Below are 20,595 nucleotides of genomic sequence, written 5' to 3'. Positions count from 1 at the left end.
GGCTGCGGGGGCCGCAGGAGGACGGCGGCCAGATGACCACCACCTGCCCCGGAGTCGAGAGGAGGGGTCGGGAGAGACAACGGATGGACGCCTGGGCCCTGGGGGGTGGGGGTGACTCAGGGTAGACGGGGGCCTTCAGGAGGGCACCTGTGCAGACACCAGGTCCCCCCTCTGCCGCCTCGCCCTGCTCTCACGCGTCCCCCTCCCCGGGGCCTGAGGAAGAAGCAACCCGCCACCACACAGTTTCCCGTCTGTGTGGGAAACTTAGCAGCACTTAACTGACAGTGATTTTCCTTCCTGTTAGAAGGTGCTCCTCCCTCAGTGCATCTCCCCCACCCCCGTTCCTGCCCTCCACCTGCAGGTTCCCCCATCTTCTGGAAGGCTCCCCCAGCCCTCCGACGGACCGACCGACCGACCGCAGGGGCCTTGGGGAGGGAAACCACCAGGTTTCACCCACTCCGTGGCCGTTTATAGCGGCCGCCCAGGGCCTGGCACGCGGTAGGTGCTGGGGGCACACTGTCACGCTGTCACAGGCCAGTGTCTCTTCTCCCTTTCCAGCTGGGCCTGCAGCGGCTCTCCCCCCGGGCCATCCTCGGGCCATCCTCGGGAGCCAGAGCCCTACCCCAACACCAAACCCTCCTCCTGAACTGCCGCTCCCTCTGCTGCCTCCCCCTCTCCCACTTCCACATCCTGCTGACCGCGTGAAGGACCCGGCCGGCCACCCGCCCTTGGGTGGTGGCCTGGATCCGTGGGCCCACAGGCAGACTGGGAGGGCGGCTGTGCTGGGCCCTGGTGCTCCCTTTACAGCTGCCCTCCCTTGGGGTGGGGGAGGGGACGGGCGAGCCGGGCCCCTCCTCCACTCGCCCTGGCCTTCCACCTCCCCCCCCCCCCAGACTTGGCCTTTCCCTCCATCTTTAGTCCGGCCCCTCTTTCCAAGGCTATCTTCCCTGGGTTCTATCCTCAGCCCCCTGACACTAGGGGAAGACCCCTAGTGTCCCGGCCAGCTCCTCCCCGGGTCCCTTCCTGTGGTAGTGGAGGCCCCAGGGGTCCCGGCCGTTCCCACCTGGTCGCTGGCGGCGTGGCCTCCCCCAGCCGGGTGAAGGGGTCTGGCAGTTGTGGGGGGGGGGGAAGGGGTGAGGCACCGAGTGGAGGGGGGCGGTCTTCACCAGGGCCTCTGTTTCCAGGCCTGCACCACCCACAAGCTCCCTTGCTTCCCAGGCCAGGCCAGATACTCCAACCCCTGTGCCTGGGATCTCTCGTGTGTGACCCCGGGTCAGCTCGGGTGCCACTTGGGCCAGGCGGCTGTACCCACAGTTCAACCAGACACTGATGCCGGTGCTGCTGTGAAGGTATCTGGCAAGTGTGGTTAGCACCCACCATCAGCAGCCTTTGAGCAAAGATCGCCTTCTGTTACGTGGGTGGGCCTCGTCCAATCAGTTGAAGGCCTTCAGAAAAACGCAAGGTTTCCTGGAGGAAAGGAAGCCGGCCTTAAGACTGTGGCAACAAGTCCCGCCCGGATTCCCAGCCTCGCCAGCCTGCCACGCGGATCTCAGACTTGACGGCTGCACGGTTGTGCAAGCCAGTCCCGTAAAACTTAAATCTCTCTGGGTCTCTCTGTCTCTGGGGAACCCACGCTTGATTCGTTCAACGAGTGGAAACAGCTGCTGCGTGCGGGCTCCTGCTGGGTCCTGGGAGGACAAGAGGAGACACTGAGCAGACCCCTTGCGGGTCGGAAGCCCACAGCGCCAGGAGGAAGAGGAGGAGCAGGGCGGCAGGTGCCTCCCCTCAGCTCGCAGTCCCCTCACAGGTGCCCGCGGCCAGGGAGGGGACGGGTGACCCGAGGCAAGGGAGGAGCCCTTCATGGCGGGCCACATCTCTCCCCCCACAGATTCGGACCCAGAGACCCGAGGCATCTCCTGTTCCTTGTATCCCCGGGCCCCACCCGTTAGGGAAACTGGAGACAGTCGCATGCAGCGACAGGTGACCCCGGCGGGTCAGAACTGGGGCCCCGGGACCAGTTTCGGCTCACACCTGCCACGGGCTCTGCCACGCTCCCCCGCTGGGCCTGGTGGTAACCCATTCATTTCCTAATGCCCCTGGTCTGACGCCTGCCCCACCCCCCGCCCCCAGCGTCACACCCACCCACAGGACAGACCCTCTGAGACCGGGGTTGGGGGAAAACGCGGGCCCGTGGCAGCTGCTGCGGGCCCACAGAGGAGAGAGCCACATTTGCGACAAAACCAGAGATTAGGTGCCCTTACCTGCCAAAGACGGGCAATTACGCCTTCCACTCTCAGAGGGATTAGTCAGTCTGGGTGGATCGCTAGGGAGCGGGTTTACAGAAGTGCCCACTTGTGGGCGGCCCCCTCTGTGAACCTGGCTGTTTCCCGCTTCCTCAAACACGCTAATCGTGTGCTCTCTCAAGTGGGCTAAACATACGTCCTCCCCTCTTTGTACGAGCACCAGACAGCTTACTCAGGGATCACTTCTGACGAGCGTTTTAACAGCTTCTCGGCTGTGCGCCGGGCCCTTCTGCCTCCTCGCAGAGCAGAGTGAATCCAGACAAGGGCACGGCCGCTGGGCCACCAGGCTGGAGCCAGAGCTCGGACGCCGGGTCACGCTCCCACCGCCTCCCGGACCCGCCTGGGCCCCGCGCTTGCGCCAGCGCGAGCGGGCGCGGGACTCAGGCGTCGCCACGCGGGGCTTGGGGCTCCTCCCAACACTGGGGGGAAGCGGCCCTCTGCCAGCCACGTGGGAGGCTTGTGTGGCTGGGATCCCAGGTGCCCCCCCACCCCCCCCCCGCGGGGCGCCTGTTCTCCGTTGGAGCTCGCGCCACGTGACAACGCTCGGAGACCGCAGGACCTCCGTGGAAGTGCTCTCTCCCTGAGCCTCCCTCTCCCCTGCAGTTTGCACCACCAGGGCAGCGGGAGGGTCAGAAGACAGAGATGGGAGCGACCGTGGCCCGGAAGCCTGGCAGGTGCCCACGTACCACAGGGCGCCCACTCCCCGGACGGGGGCCCCAGGACGCCGCCCTCCACGAGGGGCCGCCTGCTGAGGGTCTCCTCGGGCCGCCGGGTTCTGTGGGCTCACTGCCGTTTCACCCTGGCCGTCTCCTGTGTCCCCTCCTGTGACCCGGGATGTGACCTCCCCTCGGGGTCGGCCCTCAAGTCCCGCTCACCTGCTCCATCCAGCACTGGGATTTTCAGTTTTCTTTGGTGTTTTCAAGGACTGTTTTAGAATATCTGGAACACTCCTCCCAGGAAAGGACTCCCGGGATGGGTCTCTAGAGCTCGCCCCAGTTTGTCACTCTGAATTCACGGTACACATGCAATGGGTAAACCAGCAAACAGCCCACCCTGTGCAGGGGCGAAGGAGCCACAGCGTTTTGTCAAAGTGCGCCCGCGGCCAAGGCCAAAGCTGCACCTCCGGCAACCAGGACAGTCGGGGAGACCTGTGTCGCCAAGGAGGGCCTGGGGCCCCAACATCAGGCATCAGACCGGTCACCGCTCCGCTCTGCTCCAAACCCTCCAAGGGCTGCCCCTCAAAGTGCGCAGGTCCAAAGCCGCGGCCCTGGGGGCCCTGCTGCCCCTGTGACCTCTGCGCTTTCTGAGCACACACATGTGTTCCACCCCAGGGCCTCGAGCCTGCTGTTCCTCCCCAGGAAGGCCGGCCCCGCCTCTGCCCGGGCGCCTCTTCCCCATGGCCGGCCGAGGGCCCCCTCCGTCCTCCCGCCCGGCCCAGCCCTGCCCCTCGAGGCCCTGCTGGCCTGTCTGCTCCTCTGCTTGCCACTGCGGGGTCTCCTGGTCGCCCTAACAAGGCACCACAGCTGGCCTCAAACGGCAGACGCTTGCCCTCTCCGTCTGGGGGACACAAGCCCAAACCCGAGGGGCCGTGAGGACCAGCTCCTTCTGAGGCCGCGAGGGAGAGTGAAGAAGGTCTTTCTTTGGGATCTGTTTCCAAAAGGGAGACTCTGCTCAAAGCATGCAATTGATTTCATGAATCCATTTGTCCCCGTCTACACCGTCGGTGACTCCACCCTACACTCTGGAAGCTTCCTTCAGTGGGTAAGGCAGGCCCGTGGTCAAACAGCTACAGCAGCGGGTGCGGCCTGGGGGTCTGGGCGTCCTCGGCAGGTGTGCTGCAGGGGCTGCGAGGGCAGCGGGGCAGCGGGGCGGCGGGGGTGGGGCGGGGGGCGGGTGCCCCGCCCTGTGGCCACACTGCTCCGGGGCCAACAACAGATCAGGAAGTAGTCCCCCCTCAGGTCCCTCCAGATCTCCAAGCTCTAGCCCCCCCTGGGGCACAGGGTGGGCAGACAGTCCTCACTGGGGAAGAGGCGGGGAGGGCGGGGGCTGCGGGGGAGGACGGCCACCACAGGGACCGGGGTGGGGGATGCTCCAGCCGCTGAGCCCTCATCGCCTGGCCCGGGGGTGGGGGGGGCGCCCCCAGTGCCGGCGGATCTGTAACTCCCGTGGGAGCAGGTGTGTGCGCTCACAGATGCCATGCCGGGCGCGTCCCGAATGCCAGCGACAGAGAAATGCGGGGAGGAGGGATGCGGCAGGGACCCGAGGCCGGGAGCCCAGGAGGCACCTTTGCCGCCGTCTCCCGCCTCTGGACCCTGGTCCCCGTGGTGTCCCCTGGACCTGGCCTTCTCATGACCATCCCCCGCCCCCAGAGCGTGCCCTCTCCCCCCGGGGGTGCTGGGCTCCCACCTGGGAACCTGTGCACCACCGCGTCCTGTGCGCGGTCCTTGCACACCCTCCCCGACCTCAGTGTGTCCTCCTCCGCGCGGACCTGTCCTCCCAACCCTCCCTGCGCTCACCCTGGGCCAGGCGCCCCCGAGCAGGGCTGTCGTGTGATCCTGTGAGGTCAGAGCCCACAGCCGCCAAACACTCTGGGGACTGAGCTGTAAGTGTGACCCCAGTGGAGAAACACTGCCCTGACGTGGCCAGGGTAGGAAGACCGCGAACCGGGGACGGAACGAGACAGCCGTCTCCCTCGATGCCCTGGACCCCGCTGCCCACGGGGACACGAGTGGCCGCTCCGTACTCGTCCCGCCACGTGGGACTGACACGCTCCCGCCTTCCCCGTTTGTCCCCATCAGTTAGCTCACGGCACCCACATTTTCCCGCAGAATCACCGATGACCTCACTGCACAGGTGTCCCCCGCCCCTGGCACTCCTGACGGGACCCTGTCTCCCGACGGGAGGGACCCTGTTACTTTCAGAGACATCCGGTGTTGCTGTAGCTGCAAATTGCCCTGCGAGAAAGGGAAGTGTCGACACCTGCTCACTAGGCTCCGAGGGGCTGATTCGGCAGTGCGTTCCTGCAGCCCTGAAAATGCTGACTGTGGGTCCAGACTCCATTCTTCTGTTCACGAGGGTGCAGGGAGGGAGAGCGAGGGGGGACTGTGCTAGGGAGGAGGGAGGAAAGGAGAGGGAGGGGGAGGAGAGGAAGGGGAGAAGGAGGGGAGAGGGAGGGGGAGGGAGAGAGAGAGAGGGAGAGGGAGGGGAGAGGGAGGGGTTAGGGTACTAGGGATGGGGGAGGGAGAGGAGAGGGGTGAGGGGAAGGAGGAGACAGGGAGGGGGAAGGAGAGAGGGAGGGGAGAAGGAGGGGAGAGGGAGGTGGGGGGAAGCAGGGGAGAGGGAGAGGGGGGTGGGGGAGGGAGGGGAGAGGGATGGGAGTGAGTAAACACAGGCAGGACGATTTTGGTGGGAGCAGCAGAACTCTCCCACACACACCCACTCGAGGAGGAAGTTTCCAGAACCCAGGCTCTGCCTGTGCCTCTGCTGGTTTTCTTCCTGGTTGCAGACCGGCCGCACCTGCCGACGTGAGGATGTCCACAGGCAGAGGTGGGGTTAGGGTTAGGGTTAGGGCCTGGCCCGGTGCCTCCCGGGGAGTGAGGGGGCCCTCCCAGAGCCTCCAGGGACAGCGGGGTCACGTGCCTCTCCAGCTGACCCCCCCGGTGACGAGAGGGCAGGGACAGAGCAGGGCACCTCAGCCCAGACCGCCGCTGTGATCTAAGGGAGCAGTGGTAGCGCACGAACCCTTAACCGTGTTTTCAAAACTCAGCTTTTAACAACTTTATGGACACATGAATCACCCTAAAATTCACCACTTTAAAGGCGCGCGCGGTGTGACAGGTTTTGGTCGAGGGACGGGGCTGTGGCCGTCAGCGCGATCCCACTGTGCGACGCTTCGGTGGCCCCGCTCCCCTCCCCCAGCAGGCTCCTCCCCGTCCTGGCCGTGGACCCCGCGCAGGGCACGCGGTCTGACCGGCCTCCCCCACTGAGCACCTGCTCTCCGGGGCCCGTCCACGCCGCAGCGGGTATTTTTGGGGTGTTCCCACTTCTGCCCGCAGTGAACGGCACCGCCGCGAATGTGTGCGGACGCGGCTTTTCACGCCTGCTGGGCCGACGCCTGGGAGAGGGACGCGGTCACGCGGCTGTTCCAGGTCTGCCTTCTGGAGGATGCGCCGCGTGGTCCCACCAGCAGTGCAGGAGGGCTCTGGGCTGGGCTGCACGCACAGTACCCCCGCCCCCGCCCGCCCCCCCGTGCCCAGACACCTGTCCCCACCCGCCTTTTGCAGTAAGTCACCGTGGGGCAAGCCGGCCGACGGTGGCTGCAAGAAACCGTGACAAACCCCGGAGTTGCTCATGGCACCCAGTTCCCCACATGGTCCCCGGAGGGACCGTCCGAGCCGCGGGTAAAGTCCCGGGGGGCAGCCCACACGGCCACGGGCTTCTGCTTCGTGTCCCCTGCTTCCCAGCCTTCCGTACCAGGTCCCGGAGGAGCCCCGGAACTGTCTCTGTCCCCGTGTGCTGTGTGCGGCTGGGGTAGCTGCACAGAGACCGTGCCCAGCCTCAGGTGTGACCCAGCCGCCCACGTGCCCCCCCAGGCACCTACGTCTGCTCTCGGGCCTCGGTTTACGCACCTGGAAAGTGGGGGAAACCCGAGGGCAGGCCTGGCGCCCCGTGCCTGCGTTTGCCACTGACATGACACAGCGCCCTCCGGCCACACCGCCCAGACCGGCCAGAACCACAGGGCCTGCAGGGGTCGGGGGCACACGGGGGGCGGGGGGGGGTGCTGTGCGTGCCTCTGTGACTCGTGTCGCGCTCCTGCTTTGTAGAGGCTGTGTGAGTCGCTGAAGAGCCCGCGTTCGTGTGCAGCAGAACACGTCCCCCGCCCGGCGACCACGGCGGGCGCAGGGCCCCTCCTGGACACTCTGCTCAGCGCGACTCACACGGTGGCGCGCCCGGTCCCCGCACGGAGGCCCCCGTGCCAGTCCTATGGAGGGGGCGGCTGGGAGCGGAGGCCGGCCGCGTGGGGCCTGTCGGCAGGGATGAGAGCTGCCCAAACGGCACAGAGGAGGCAGAACCGCGGACGTGGGTTCCGGCAGCAGTCGGGAAGTGCGCGTGAGCCGCTCAAACACACAAACAGGGCGTCACGCGGGCGGCAGTGTCTCTCCTTGACCGCTTGGTTCCCGTTGGGCCATAAAGCTGGGAGAAATTTGCTCGGTGGAAAGACTTTGCCAGCAGATGGCTAATGGTTTCAGGACATCGGTAACTGCAAGCTGGATGCCAGGTATCCACAAGGGGCTCCTGAGGCCTGTGGGCAGTTAGGACCCCGGCTGACAGGACACCGTCCCCCACCCCGGGGGATCATCAGAGCCTCACTGGCCTCACCGGCTCCCGGCTGAGTGGGAACAGAGGTGGCCGATCGGGGTCCGTAGCCTTTCGGCCTCGGCGGGCCCCAGACAGACGCCCCGGCATCCTCTGGCCACTTACCGAGGAGGGGATTTACTGACTCCGGCCCAGCGGGGCGACAGCCGGCACGTGTGTGTGGCTTGGGGGAGGAGGCGTGCAGCCCTCTACGGGGTGACAACACATAGACATGAACTAGTGAAGTTCACATCCGGGGAAGTGACGCTGCTACGTTCACAGGCGTCCCCGGGTGGCCGTTCACTTTTTCCAGTGTTTGTGCCCTTGCTTAAAGCATTTCTGTTTGTCCCTGCATCTCTAAGAGGAAAAAAAGAATCACATTTTGATGGGGTGTAAACGCTGTACGAGTTCATTATAAAGGATCAGAGCCGTGCAGAAAAATGCAAGGAATGGTCGAAGGTATTTGTAACGTCCACGATTTCCACAACAGAAAAGGGATTTCTCTGCGTCAACAAGAAACGGACGGGTCTCCCGGCCAGGACGGAGCGGATGACGCAGCCAGAGAGGCGCAGAAGAAGCCCCAGAGTCGAGCCCGCGAAGCAAAGGCTCCAACGGATTCGCACACACAAAACCACGAACGGAGACCAGGCCTTCCCTGCGGCTCCACCCGGCAGCGGCCGCGGGGGCCTCACGGAACCGGCTGGGGTGCAGACAGGAGCCTCGGTTCTGCTGAGAAGCCTGCCCCCTGCGGGCAGAGCTGGCCAGGGGCAGCCTCCGGGTCACCGCGGCCCGCTCGGGGATCCAGCCTGCGCCGGGATGGGGGGGACAGACTGATGGAGCCCCCCCCCCCCCCCCCCCGCCCCCGGCCGTCTGCAGCAGCGATGCAGATGAGCCGGTGAGCTTCTCCAAGCTTCTCCTGTCGGGGGCCTGGCGCTAAATCCTTGGGCCAGACGGGCCCTCCGGCAGCTCTCCGAGTCGGCCCCGCAGGGCAAAGGCGGCCACAGACCACGGGCACACGGGTGCGAGGGAGCTGCGCCCCGGTGAGGCTCCACTGGTGAGAACAGGCCGCGAGCTGGCCCGTGGGCCACCGTTGCCAAGCCCCCGACCTAAAACGCCGCGAGTCCCCACGGCCGGGGAAGCGGGGCTGCCGGGCTCCAGGGTCGCACCCCGGGGCTCCTCTGCCGTGGCCTCCGGGTACAGTCCACGGGGACACCACACGCGTACACACGCCACGTGTGCACACTTTTTCCTGCTCCGTTTGTTGGAAGCACCTCTTCAAGACCTCCAGTTATCCTCATGTCGGCTTGTCTTGTCTCTTGATACGGATTAGTTGGTGAAGCTCTTCATAAAAACCTACTTGTTAAATCTCCTGTCTCACCGTCATTCGCTCTAATCATCGAAGCCTTTCCTTTGCAAAGCTGCTTGGGAAGCCGGACCGCCGGTCGCCACGGCGAGAGCCCCAGACTCGACGGGAAAATGCACCTGAGAGCGTGCGCGCCTGGAGCCGCGGTGGCCACACAGGGACCGGAGCCGCCGCGGCCACGGGGTTTTCCCCGAGCGGTCGTCACTCATACGGGACGGGAGGGAATTTTCTGACGGGCTCCCCATGTTTCCCACGAAGGGGGCGGTAGCCCTGCGCACTCCCAGCGGGCTGTGAAAACTCGTGGGCTGAGCCATGACCACTGGAGAGCCGGCCCCCCCTCGGGGCTCCCGGATGCCAGGGCTCCAGGCAGCTGCTCAGGACTGGGCCAATCAAATCCAGAAGCCCCTCCTGGAGGAGGAGGACTCGACGGCTCCAGAAAAGGGACTTGGGAGTTGGGAGGTCCTGTTCCCATCCCCTTCCCCCTCCCTTCCCATCCCCCCACCACTTACAGGCCCCTCACCCAGGCCCTGGAACCCCTTTCCCAAGCCCCTCTTCTCCAAATGCACTAGTGGAGATGTGTGAGATCACTGAGGTCCCTGGGCGCACAGCGTCCGCCAGGGGCCTGACTCCGGGCTGGGCCCCGTGCCCTCTGCCTGGCCCGGAGGGACCTCCTCTGTCGGGTGCTGGGGCAGCGACTGCTCACAGAGACTCCGGAAGGCTCAGGCACGGAAGGAACAGCTGGGGGAGATGGGGGTAAACTCAGCCGTCTCCCACGGCCCCCGACCCCTGTGAACGGGCCGCCCCCAGAGCTGGCAACCCCAGCCCATCGATGCCTCCAGGGTTGCCAGCCTGGTGAAGGGGTGGACACGGGAGCCACCCTCCGGCCAGCCAGACCCAGGCTCCTGAGGAAAGACAGGAGGAGTTGGAGACCCAAGCCCCCCTGCCTGGCAGCGCCCCGAGGCCCACGCCTGTCCCGGGAGAGGGTCCCGCCACACCTGTGGGTGGGGGGGGGGGTTCCGCGTGGGGGGCTTCAGCCATCGAGAGACAGGATCTGCCATCCAGCAGAAGCCTGGGGCTTCCAGAAAAGAGACCACACTCCAGGCGGCTCCACGGTCCCCTGGCGGGCCCGGGGCCACACTCTGTCCGTCTGTCAGGCCCTCACACCTGTCGCCCCGCTCCCCATGCCCGAGGCCATGCTGACTTCTTGAGGGAAGCGTCCCCAAGCTGGGTTTGCCCGCTGCTCTGGGCTCAGAGTGGCTCTGAGGGTGTCCCCCCTCGCAAGCCCCCCCGTTGCGCGCCCAGAGCCTCCGGGAACACCTGCCTGGGCCACGGTTCCCCGGGGCCTGGGGCAGATCCTGAGACGGCTCCCGTGGAGGCCCGTCCCTTCTCTATGGAGCGGGGCATGGGTGACGGAACCACAAACCTGTGCGCCCCTTCTCCGTGAAGCCAAGTCTGTCTTCTCCGAGCACTGGGACCGGAGCCCTGGGCCCTGCCGGCCCCCAGGCGGGTCTGACGCCCCGGTGATGACAGCCGCTCAATGTCACCTGCTCCTCGGATAAATGCCAGTCACTCTGCCAGCACCGGGTCACTGCGCTCACAAAACCATGAAAACCATGCTGTCATGAGCCCCCTTCTGTGGCAGAAACACAGGCTCACGGACGGAGCAGCCGCCACTGAGTGACCTGAACCTCAGCCGCCCTCGGCCAGCTGGCAGGCTCTCCCGCTTCCCGGGAGCCGCCGGCACAGAAGGCGGTGGCCGGGGGACCCGGGGGTCACGGGCAGAGCTCTGCCCTCCGCCACCACGGCGGGAGGGAGGTGGACACGTGAGTAGAGGGGGGCTTCTGAGGGGGTCCCGAAGGGGAAGAGGAAGGCCTTCCCCCCCCGCCCCTGCCGTGGGGTCAGCCCCCGCCGTGTCTGTGCAGCGCCCACAGGCGGGCCGCGCCTCCCGAAGGTGTGAACACCCATCCAAAGTGGCTGCGGGCTCCGTGGGCGCTCCCCTGGCTGTCCCCAGAGAGGCCGTGCGCTCGAAGGGCCCCTCGGGTGGCGAGAGCCCTCAGCCAGGCGGAACCAGAACTCCGTGGGGCGTCCGGCACGACCACACTCGCGCCCTCCATCTGGTTCTCGGGAAGGGCAGAGCAAGGTCCCTGCAGGTGCCGGGGTCAGACAGCCCCGTACCCGGACCCTCGTACTTCCTCACCGTGTCTCTGGACGCGGGCGTAACGTCCCTGAAGCTCAGGGCTGTCAGGAGTGAAGGGGCCCCCACGAGGGGCCAGCGCCGTCCAGGGTGGAGGAGGCCGGGCAGGAGGCCACACCCAGACCGCCCTCGGGCCGCCAGGAACCCAGGCCAGGGGGGGAGGGGCCGCCGGGGCTTCCGTGCTCATTTGCAGGGAGGGGTCCACACACCCAGACCAAAGCAGGGGGGCGGCCCAGGGGGAGGGGTCTGCCACACGCACGGTGCCCGGGGTTGGTGGGCGCCCTTCCCGCTGCGGCGCCCGGGGCCCTCCCGCTGCCGTCCAGGCAGCCTCCTGTGGCCGGGGCAGGAGGCTGACGGGCGGTCTCTGCGGAGTTGCCAGCCACAGACCCTCCTGGTCCAGCTCACGGTCACATGAGCCGCCCAGTGACCCACCGAGACGGGCCCATGACAGACGCCAGCACAGGCCCCGCTTTCCTAGTCAGTAGGGACGGGCCGAGGGTGGAGGTCAGGGTGGGGAGGCCTGTGGGCAGCAGAGGCCCAGACACGGGGAAGGCTGTGTGCGGGCCGAGGGGTGGCGGGAGGCGGGTGCCTGGGGAGCAGGGGGGCCGGAGGAAGCCGCAATCAGGGGCGCTCACCTACAGGTCCTGCCCCGAGTCCCGCAAGGCGAGAGGGGCTCTGACCACGGGCTGCACCGGGTGCAGGCAGGGCCCTCCTGGCTTCCCCTCACTTCTGTTACGAGACGGGGTGGCCTGACGTCACTTCGTCACTTCGTCCCGGGTGAGCCCTGGGATGGGGACACAGAGCAACCGCTCCGCAGGAGGAGGCGGGACTGAGTCACACAGCGGTGAGGGGGCGGGGGGAGCCTGCCAGCAGCTGCCGGGACAGCGAAGTGCCGTGGGTAACATGAAGCCCCGTCTCCTCGGAGGGCCTCCTGGCCGGGCCGCGCAGGAGGTGACACACGAGGTACAGAGACGGCCCCGGCAGACCCACAGGCCTTCTAGGGGCCCCGTCTCGGGCGCCTGCCGCAGACAAATGGCAGCCCCCTGAGGCCCTGACTGCCGGACCGGTGACTGCGTGACCTCAGGCGGCACAAGGGCTTACTTGGCAGGTAAGGATGTCGGGGTGGGAACGGTCCCGACACTCTGCAGGGCGACGTCATCACGAGGGTCCTTACGAGAGACAGAGGACACGCGGGGACAGAAGCAGGGCTCAGCCGGGGCGAGGGGGTCCGAGAGCCAAGGGGCCGAGGTCAGGAAGCGGGGTCCCTCCGAGCCTCCGGAAGGTCCCAGCGGGCAGCACCGTGACCTCCACAGCCGGCGCAGGCCCACGGCGGCTGGTTCCAGCCCTCGGGGAGCTCGCGGGGTGGACGATGGTCCCGCCCAGGGAGGTGTGCACGGCTCGCCCCAGGGGTCAGTTTGGCAAGGGCACTAGGCAGAGTGCACGCGGGGGGCGCTGGGGCGGGGGCTGGCTGTCACAGGCACGCGTCTGAGCCCACGCCGAGAGCCCGGCTGGTGTGCTCACCCCCTCGTGCAGCGCCCACGGCCCCGCGTGCCCCTCTACCCTGTCAGCTTCCAGAAATCAACCACCTTCCGAACAGGAGGCGGCGCTGGCCTCTAAAAAGCAGGGAGGCCGTACCCGCGGGGACACAGCATGCCAGCACACGCTTCGGGGCCTGCAAACACGGAGCTCGCTCCGCCAACCGGACGCCCCGGCATCTCCGGGGAGGCGCGCCGAGGCCAGCTCCTGTCCCATCACTGCAGGGAAAGCCGCTTCTTTCTCTGTCCCCCCCGTGCCCCTGCACCGTCCCCGAGGGGCACGCCTCGGCTCCAGTGAGGCTCACGGACGAGCAGCTGTCAGCGCAGAGGGCACCTAGGGACCAAAGCCCCATTTCAAGGAGGACAAGAGAGGCCCGGGTCACTGACCCTTCAGTGTTGCCGTGGACGGCGGTGGCTGCGGGGACGCCCGCTAGATGATGCCGCTAGATGAGCAAACGTAACATTTGCCGGAAGAGAGAAAGGGGCGAACGTTAAAAAAAAAAAAAAAAAAAAAAAAAAAAAGGTCTGGGGTCTTTGCAGTTACTTCCGACCAGGTAACAACGATCATCCGATTGTTGTTTTCGTAGCCGCACATGCAGTTCACAGCTGGGAACAGCCGGCAGGCGCAGGCCCGCCCTCTGCACTCAGGGCTCCGCGCCGGGGGGAGCGGCTGGCGGACTCTGAGCACCACACAGTGCAGCCCTCTCCCTTCCACCTCCTCCCGCCGCGGACAGCAGCGCCTGCCTCAGACAAATGGCTCATTTCGCCAGCTCTTTGCGCTGGGACTGGCAGCCAGCTGGAGTTCTTTCTGCATCTAAATTACACCCTCTCAGCAAGACTGTTTCCCCCTCGCGGGAGGGGCTCGTTTTAATTTCGGCTTTGGCCGGTGCGTAGCAAGCTCGTTTCGCTTTTCATTTGAACAGAAACGAGTCTATTACGTTTGTCCACTGAGAAAGCAGGCTTCACATTAAGGGCACAAATACTACGGACGGGAAATATGCGGACACCCGCCATCGGGCGCGTCTTAGCAACATGCTGGGGGCCATGTGGCCACCCCCCCCCCCCCCCCCGCCACCCCGTTCCTTCTACATAAAGGGAAGGCGGAGAAGGGCTGCGGGGCCTCCTAGCGCCCGTGTGCACGGGGGCAGCACCAGTGCGGGTGTTCAGGCCGAGAGACAGCAGAGAGGTCACGTCAACGTGACCAGTAGAGTGCTGTCCCACGGCCACACTAGGACACACCCTGTCCTCCTCCTCAAGGTCCAGCCCGCTGCCCTCTCCCAAAGGTGCTCTGCGGCACAGCAGCTGGGACGGGGGCCGGGGGAGAGAACTACCCATCTACTCAGAATCCTGGCCCCCCAGGTGTCCCACAAGGCGTGGCCCTCACATCCGGCACGGTTCTGTGCCGACTCCGCTAGAGGGCCTGCCAGGGCTCCGGGAGATGACCAAGAACTGTGCCCTTAGGGGCCCGGGCTCTTAGGGAGGGGGCGGTCAACAGCTCTGAGCCCGGGGCCAGGTGCACGAGACTCTGGCCCCGGACACGACTGCTGCCCCGGCCTTGACTCCTCGGTGGCGAGGGCGGGAGGCGGGCAGGCAGCAGGACCGTGTGGGGCGGAGGAACCCCAGGGGCAGACGCTGCAGTGGCCCCGGAGCTGCCCCCGGTGCAGGGTCGGGGGCTGGTCCGCTGCCCGGGGTCAGGTTCAGAAGAGGAGGGAGCAGAAAGGCAACCCGACCTCAGGTCAGCGTCCGGAGTTACTCCCCGAGCCCCAACACCAGGACTGGCCTGGGAGCCCAGCCGCGGACGCACTGACCACCTGGGCCCCGGCAGAGCCCCCGACCGGCTGACGATTGGCCGTCCATGGCATCACAGGCGAGGTGCACACGCGCCCGACAAAACACCGCCTCTCCACCGCACACGGGTGGCGGCGTCTCTAAGGCGAGGGCCCGTGAGCAGCCAGCACGGACAGGAGTCCAGGCCGAGCTTGGCCCTGACGTGAAACCAAGTCACGGGCTGCTCTCAAGTCAGGAAATCCCACAGGGGCGTCTGCCAACCTCCCCCGGGTTTCCGTCCGCAGAGGAGGCTTGGACACTTTATTTTTGCTGTTCTCCGGCCTGTTCACAGGAGAGGAGACGCCAGAAGCGATCCGGGTCCTCGCTCAGCACAAGGGCCGGCAGGGCGCGCACAGCCCGCGGGGCCAGACACGGACTCCACCCCGGGGCCCGTCCGACACCACGTCCGTCGTGGTGCGAGGCCTGGGCCCCCACTTCACCTCGTGCATGTAGGATACCAAGATTAAAACGATCCTTCGGGCTCCTGATTTTTACAGAAGGGTTCAGGTCGTGCCCTCTGTGCTGCGACATTCAGAGACACGTGGTGCCTTTCGCCTGAGCGTCTTTCAGAGTCAGAGGGAGCGGGTGTCCAGCGCCAGTGACCCTCCCCTCCAGGAGTGCGGGCGGCACAGCAGGTGTCCCTCTCCCGCTCCCTGACAGAACAGGGCTCACCAGGAGCGGGGAAGCGCCTATGCCAGCCTGCTTCTGGCAGGAGCGATGCTGGACCGCGGCTCTCCGGAGGGAGCTCCTGGCTGGAAAGGACCCCGCTCTCCCTCCAGCTTGCGCCTCCACCCTACTGTCCCTGCTCCCGTGCCCCGGATCTCCCCACCAGGCCTCCAGCACCCCGACACACTGTCCTCTGAGACTGTGTCCCCATGGCGTCCCATCCGGATCCACCAGAAGAGCCACACGCCCCGCACCCCCGAAGCCACGCTGCTCTTCTCCGGAAGCTGAGTCGGGCGCCCCAGGGTCGGGCCCGACCTGCTGGGCCAATGCGCTCGCCCCGCCGCTGGGCCCCACGGCCGTGATCACTTCAGCACGTCCGGGGCTACGGTGCGGCGGCCGGGACGCAGGCTCCGTGGGCCTCCACTGCGAGTGGGTTCATTACCGCACTAAATATACAGAGGAAGATGCCTTTGTGGAAACTACAGGAGGGATTTTGGAAACAGTCGCTGGGCACAGCCTCATTAAAAAAATTAATTCCCCGAAACTACATAGCACTGAACAGACTGCTTCCCGGAATGCAACTGAAGGGTGGGTCTAACCTCGAAGCTACACATTAACCCTGGAAGGAACACTTAGGAAAATCTGCTACCGTTCTTATTAAAACCATTTTTTAATTAAGAATTTCAAGTCAATAGTATAGGCCAACAAAACATATATATGCATTTAAGAAAAGAGTTGACTGTGTCTCATCGGCTTCCCGTTGGAACAGCCCTTACATGAGCTGCCTTCGGTGACTTCGGGCCAGTGGTAGTGGCAGGCCAGACGACCACATCTTGCACGGAGTTTTAGGCTCTTCGGGGCTTCTGGGGAGGAGTTTCTAACAGGGTGCAGCCCAGCAGAGTCCAGGTGGGGGTCCCCGGCACAACGGGGCACCAGAATGAGCCCAGGCAGGCACTGGGAGGGCTGAAGGTGAGGGCCACTCACGTCGTGGACACGTTCCCGCAAAGTGCCCTTTCCCTTGTGAAATCCAGACGATACGAGATGCTCCCTCTCGATGGGGGTGACTGCTGCGAATCTCTGCCTCTGTTTTCGGGCTCCCGATTTTCCTAAAGCAAAGCCTCAGGTCCCCAGCTTTTATTTCCACCCAGGTATAAAACCTAGAATTACTTGGGTACATTCTTCCATTCATCGGGTCCTGACCAGCCAGCCAGGGGCTGCTGCCTACACAGCCTTCCCTGTGCAAGCCCAAATGCGTGACAGTAATTGTGGCTTTCTCTCCACCCCCACCCTGCCAACCCCCCCCCCCCCCCCCCCCCCCGTCCTGCAGATCTGCCCCAGCGTGAGCACAGACTGTGCCTTCCTACGAGAAAGCAGCTGCCGGCTGGCCCCTTTGTTCTGACATGTGCACCGCTAACGACAAGCAATCCAGAAATGGGCAACTGGGAGACAGGACCCAGAAGGACCCCAAGCCAAGTCAGGAGCCGGCAGGCTTTGGGGAAAAATGGGACTCTGGACAGACACAGTGGCTTTTGGCAAGGAAGACACGAGTTTCCTTTGTCTCTGAAATGGAAGCACCACGTGACCGGGGGCTTCTGGCACACCTGCGTCCCCTCACCGGCTGCTCCGGCCACACACCTGTGCAGGAGCAGGGCTGGCGGAGGCAGCGGCTGCAGAGAGGACGCGAGGAGTATCTCCGACTCCCTTTAAGAAGCTCAGTGTTCGCAACCTTCTGCTTCTAAGAGCCGGTAGAACAGACAAGTCCTTGAGGGAAAAAGCAGCACTTTTTCCATAACACAAAACTCTCCCATCCGCGCACACGCCCGTAAGAAAAACTGCAGACAAAACCACGTTGCTGCAACACTTAGGCCCTGGTCCCCAAAGCAGCAAATATTCCGACACAGGGTATTTAAAACACAGGGTTTTATTTCAACTCTGGGGTTTTCGGGGGCGGTAAGCTTCTTTTGTGAAACGAAATGATGGGGTGCTCTGAAGTCAGGAGATCCTACAGGGGCGTCTGCCAACCTCCCCCGGGTTTCTGTCCGGAGAGGAGGCTTGGACACTGTTTATTTGCTGTTCTCCGGCCTGTTCACAGGAGAGGAGACGCCAGAAGCGAACCGGGTCCTCGCTCAGCACAACGCCCCGGTGTGCGGGCCGGCAGGGCACGCACAGCCCGCGGGGCCAGACGCGGACTCCGGCCGGTGCTGTCGGTGCTGTCACACGAGCTGGGAAGGGCGCGTCCGCGTGTGCAGAGCCGGCTCCCACCCAAGCCCGACCGCACAGCGGACCCCGCCACCAGCTGGGATGCAGCGGCGCGATGCGGAGGCCGACGTGGCGAGCGGGCTCGTTAGGGCCGAGACATCAGGGACAGCCAAGATAATTAAAGATGTTTTTCTTTTCCTTCCTCCTCTCCTTAATGGTCTGAGGCACTTCGTCCAGAAAACGCCCCACAACTGGCCCCGTACCCTTCAGAGCGGCGACGAAGGTGGCGTTTCTCAGGGAACTGCGAAGCTTCAACACTGAGGTCTGACTCCAAGTCACATGCTGCTGGGAAACTTTATTTTCAGTTGTTAACCCCCTCCCACCCCCATAAAAGGGAAGGTGGGAAGGGGAAAGGAAGGAAAGAGGTGAGGGAGCAGGGGAGGAGGGGAGGGCAGTAGGGGAGAAGGGAGGGGAAGAAGAGGAGAGGTGTGAGGAGGGAGGGAGAGGAAAGCAGAGAAGGGGAGGGGAGGGGAGGGAGAGGGGTAGATGGAGGGAGGGAGGAGGAGGGGAGAGATGAGGGGAAGAGAGAGGCAGGGAGGGGAAGTGAGGGGAAAGGAGGGAAGGGAAAAGAAGGAAGAAAAGGAGGGGAGCAGGAGGGGAAGGAGGGGGAAGGGCAGGAGAGCAGATCTCTGGCCACCAGGCCCAAAGAGCACTGCCCAGGCTCCAGTCCCGGGACGGCAGGCCGTGTGCCCGCCGAGCACCGGAGGGGTGGGCGGGGCTGGACGGGTGGGAGGGGTGCCAGGAGCCGGACGTTAACTTGCACGTCGCGTCAGTCTCCCACGTCTCAAAGGTGGCAGGTGGCCGGGGTGCAGCTCCGAGGAGGGAGCCCTGGGTTCAACGGGATCCACGACTTGGACCTGCCCCACGGCGGCCCTGACGCGTGCAACTCTACAACGAGCCTGCAAGAAGTTTTCCACGTCTCAGTGGAGAAGTGGGATTTTCCCTTTCCATGTTCGTTTCTGAAGACAACACAGAGTTCGTTGCTTTGCTTTCGGAGGAATTACAACGATGGTCCTCCTGTGTGTCTCCTGACATGTCTTTTAGAAGAAACGGGTGGTTCTAGAAGCAGGCGGTGATTTCTTCCCTGCCTGTTTCCTGTGCCCCCTGCAGTAGCCAGACGGCCGGTCAGACGGCTAAGTGCCTCAGGGGCCCTCTGTGTCCTCGCCTCTGACTGAATAAACCAAATGCATCAAAGCTCACGGTCGGTGAAGTGCAGGCAGACACGTGTGTGCACGTACATGTATGTGACGTGTGCGTGTGCAGACGTGTGACGGAGGCAAATGCCACGGAACCAGTTTTGTTTTTATTTCTTGAAGTGTGAAGACAGGTACAAAATCTGCATGACACTGAACACGGCTGCAATGAAAGGGAATTCTTCTAGTAACATCTAGTAACATCTGGTCTTTAATAGCAGATTTATTTCCCCGGTGATAATTCTGGATCATTCCCAAAGCTACAAGATTCCCGCCTTCCAAACACTAGAGGCTCCCGGTCCCCCAGCAGCTACACTACAGGCGGCCTGGTTCCGGCTCACCCACCCCTCCCCCCGAGTAGGCTGCAGGGACCCCACGAGTGAGGCAGACCGGAAGTGTCCCCGTCATCGCGATGCAGTCCACGGAGGAGGGTCCGTCACTTCAGCCAGATCCACTTGTCCCCCACGTCCGCATTGTACCCGGGGCAGTACTTGCGTCCTGGCAGCTGTGGGAGGGAAAGCCACGGTCACATGCTTTACAAGGAACACGGAGCCCCCGGCTCACCCGCCCGAGAGCTTGTTCGAGTCCGAGCTTCCTCGGCAGGACCAGGGGGCCCGCCCCATGACGGGTGCTGCTCCAAGGGGAGTCACATAGGCCCCCGGTGAGAGCTCGGCCGGCTGGCATGCTCCGGCAACCAGCAGACCTGGGGCGGCCTCTGGCTGGCTTTGATGGCCATGATTTAAAAACACGGTGACACTGCAAAACCTGCCAATGAAATCACACCTCCGGGGGGCACAGTCTGGACCAGCACACTCTCGTGAGTCCTCGGGTGAGGCTAACGCGGGGCCCTCCGCCCTCCGCCACCTATGTGGGCAGGTTAAGGAAGCGGGTGAACCGTCAGGCCCGACCTCAGTGGGAACCTCCAGGAGCAGGGGTGGGGGAGCGGCTGGACCCAGGAGGGCTGTTTGTCGGGGGAGCAACGGGGCCGGGAGGAGGGAGGTCTCTTGCTGGCCCGCCCGCCGTGTACCCGAGGGAAGTCAGGGGCACAGATGGGGGATGCAGGGCAGAGAGACCGTGCCACACAGACGCGAGCCCAGCCCCGCGGGCAAAGGAGTCTGCATCGAGACGAGGGCTTGCCGGCCCTGAGTGGCCACAAAAGGCAGCACCAGCCACAGGGTGGCCTCGCGACGGAGCTGCGTGTGGCTCACCCAGACCCGAGGGACGCGCTGCGCAGGCAGGGAAACACTCAGATACAGCATGTTTTTCAAGTTACGTAAATGGGAACAAAATACTGAATTTTCTTTTTCATATTTTCACATTGATGTGGAAAGATCTGTACACGCTACATGCAAAACTCTTCCAAATTTTGCACATAGTACTGAAGTATTAAAAAATAAATAAACCACGGGCACCTGGGTGGCTCAGTTGGTTAAGCGTCTGACTCTTGGTTTTGGCTCAGGTCACAATGTCAGGGTTCGGGAGTTCGAGCCTGACACGCTATTGGGCATGGGGCCTGCCTGGGATTCTCTCTCCTCCTCTCTCTCTGCCCCTCCTCTGATCACTCTCACGCTCAAAATAAACTTAAAAAAATAAACTAAAATAAATCAGTCTTTCCTTTATCCTGATCAGCAAAAGGCATCCACCTGCAGCCACAGCGAGGGGAACCACTGAGGGGCATGTGGGCAGCGTGTCCGTGAAGGCCCTGAACGCCACTCCCAAGGCCAGACAGCCCTGACGACCAGCTCTGAGGCCCCCGGCCCACGTTCCCTCCTGGCTACCGGAGCCTCAGGTTTGCGGGGGGATTCTGTAGCGGCCGCGGAGGTCCGGCCACCGGGGCACTGGCGGGAGGGGTGAGCAGGGAGCTGGCACACAGGTAGAGGAGACACGCGTGGGCCATCTC

The 20,595-nt window shown here is 64.4% G+C and overlaps 1 protein-coding gene across 1 annotated transcript in view; it reads right to left on the bottom strand.

The window, feature by feature from the left end:
* Positions 1-18,792: 18,792 nt before the first annotated feature.
* The window catches only part of NDUFA10 (NADH:ubiquinone oxidoreductase subunit A10), a 52,309-nt gene continuing 50,506 nt past the window's right edge, over positions 18,793-20,595 (bottom strand). The window contains exon 10 of the mRNA XM_060624358.3: positions 18,793-19,200. Within this exon, the coding sequence (XP_060480341.1) occupies positions 19,132-19,200 (69 nt within the window). The 3' untranslated portion in view covers positions 18,793-19,131. The remainder of the gene's footprint in view (positions 19,201-20,595) is intronic.

This window comes from Panthera onca, chromosome C1 (genome assembly GCF_046562875.1).
Source record: "Panthera onca isolate mPanOnc1 chromosome C1, mPanOnc1 haplotype 2, whole genome shotgun sequence".
In the NCBI taxonomy this organism is placed as follows: domain Eukaryota; kingdom Metazoa; phylum Chordata; class Mammalia; order Carnivora; family Felidae; genus Panthera; species Panthera onca.
This window is presented reverse-complemented; position numbering and strand designations above follow the sequence as displayed.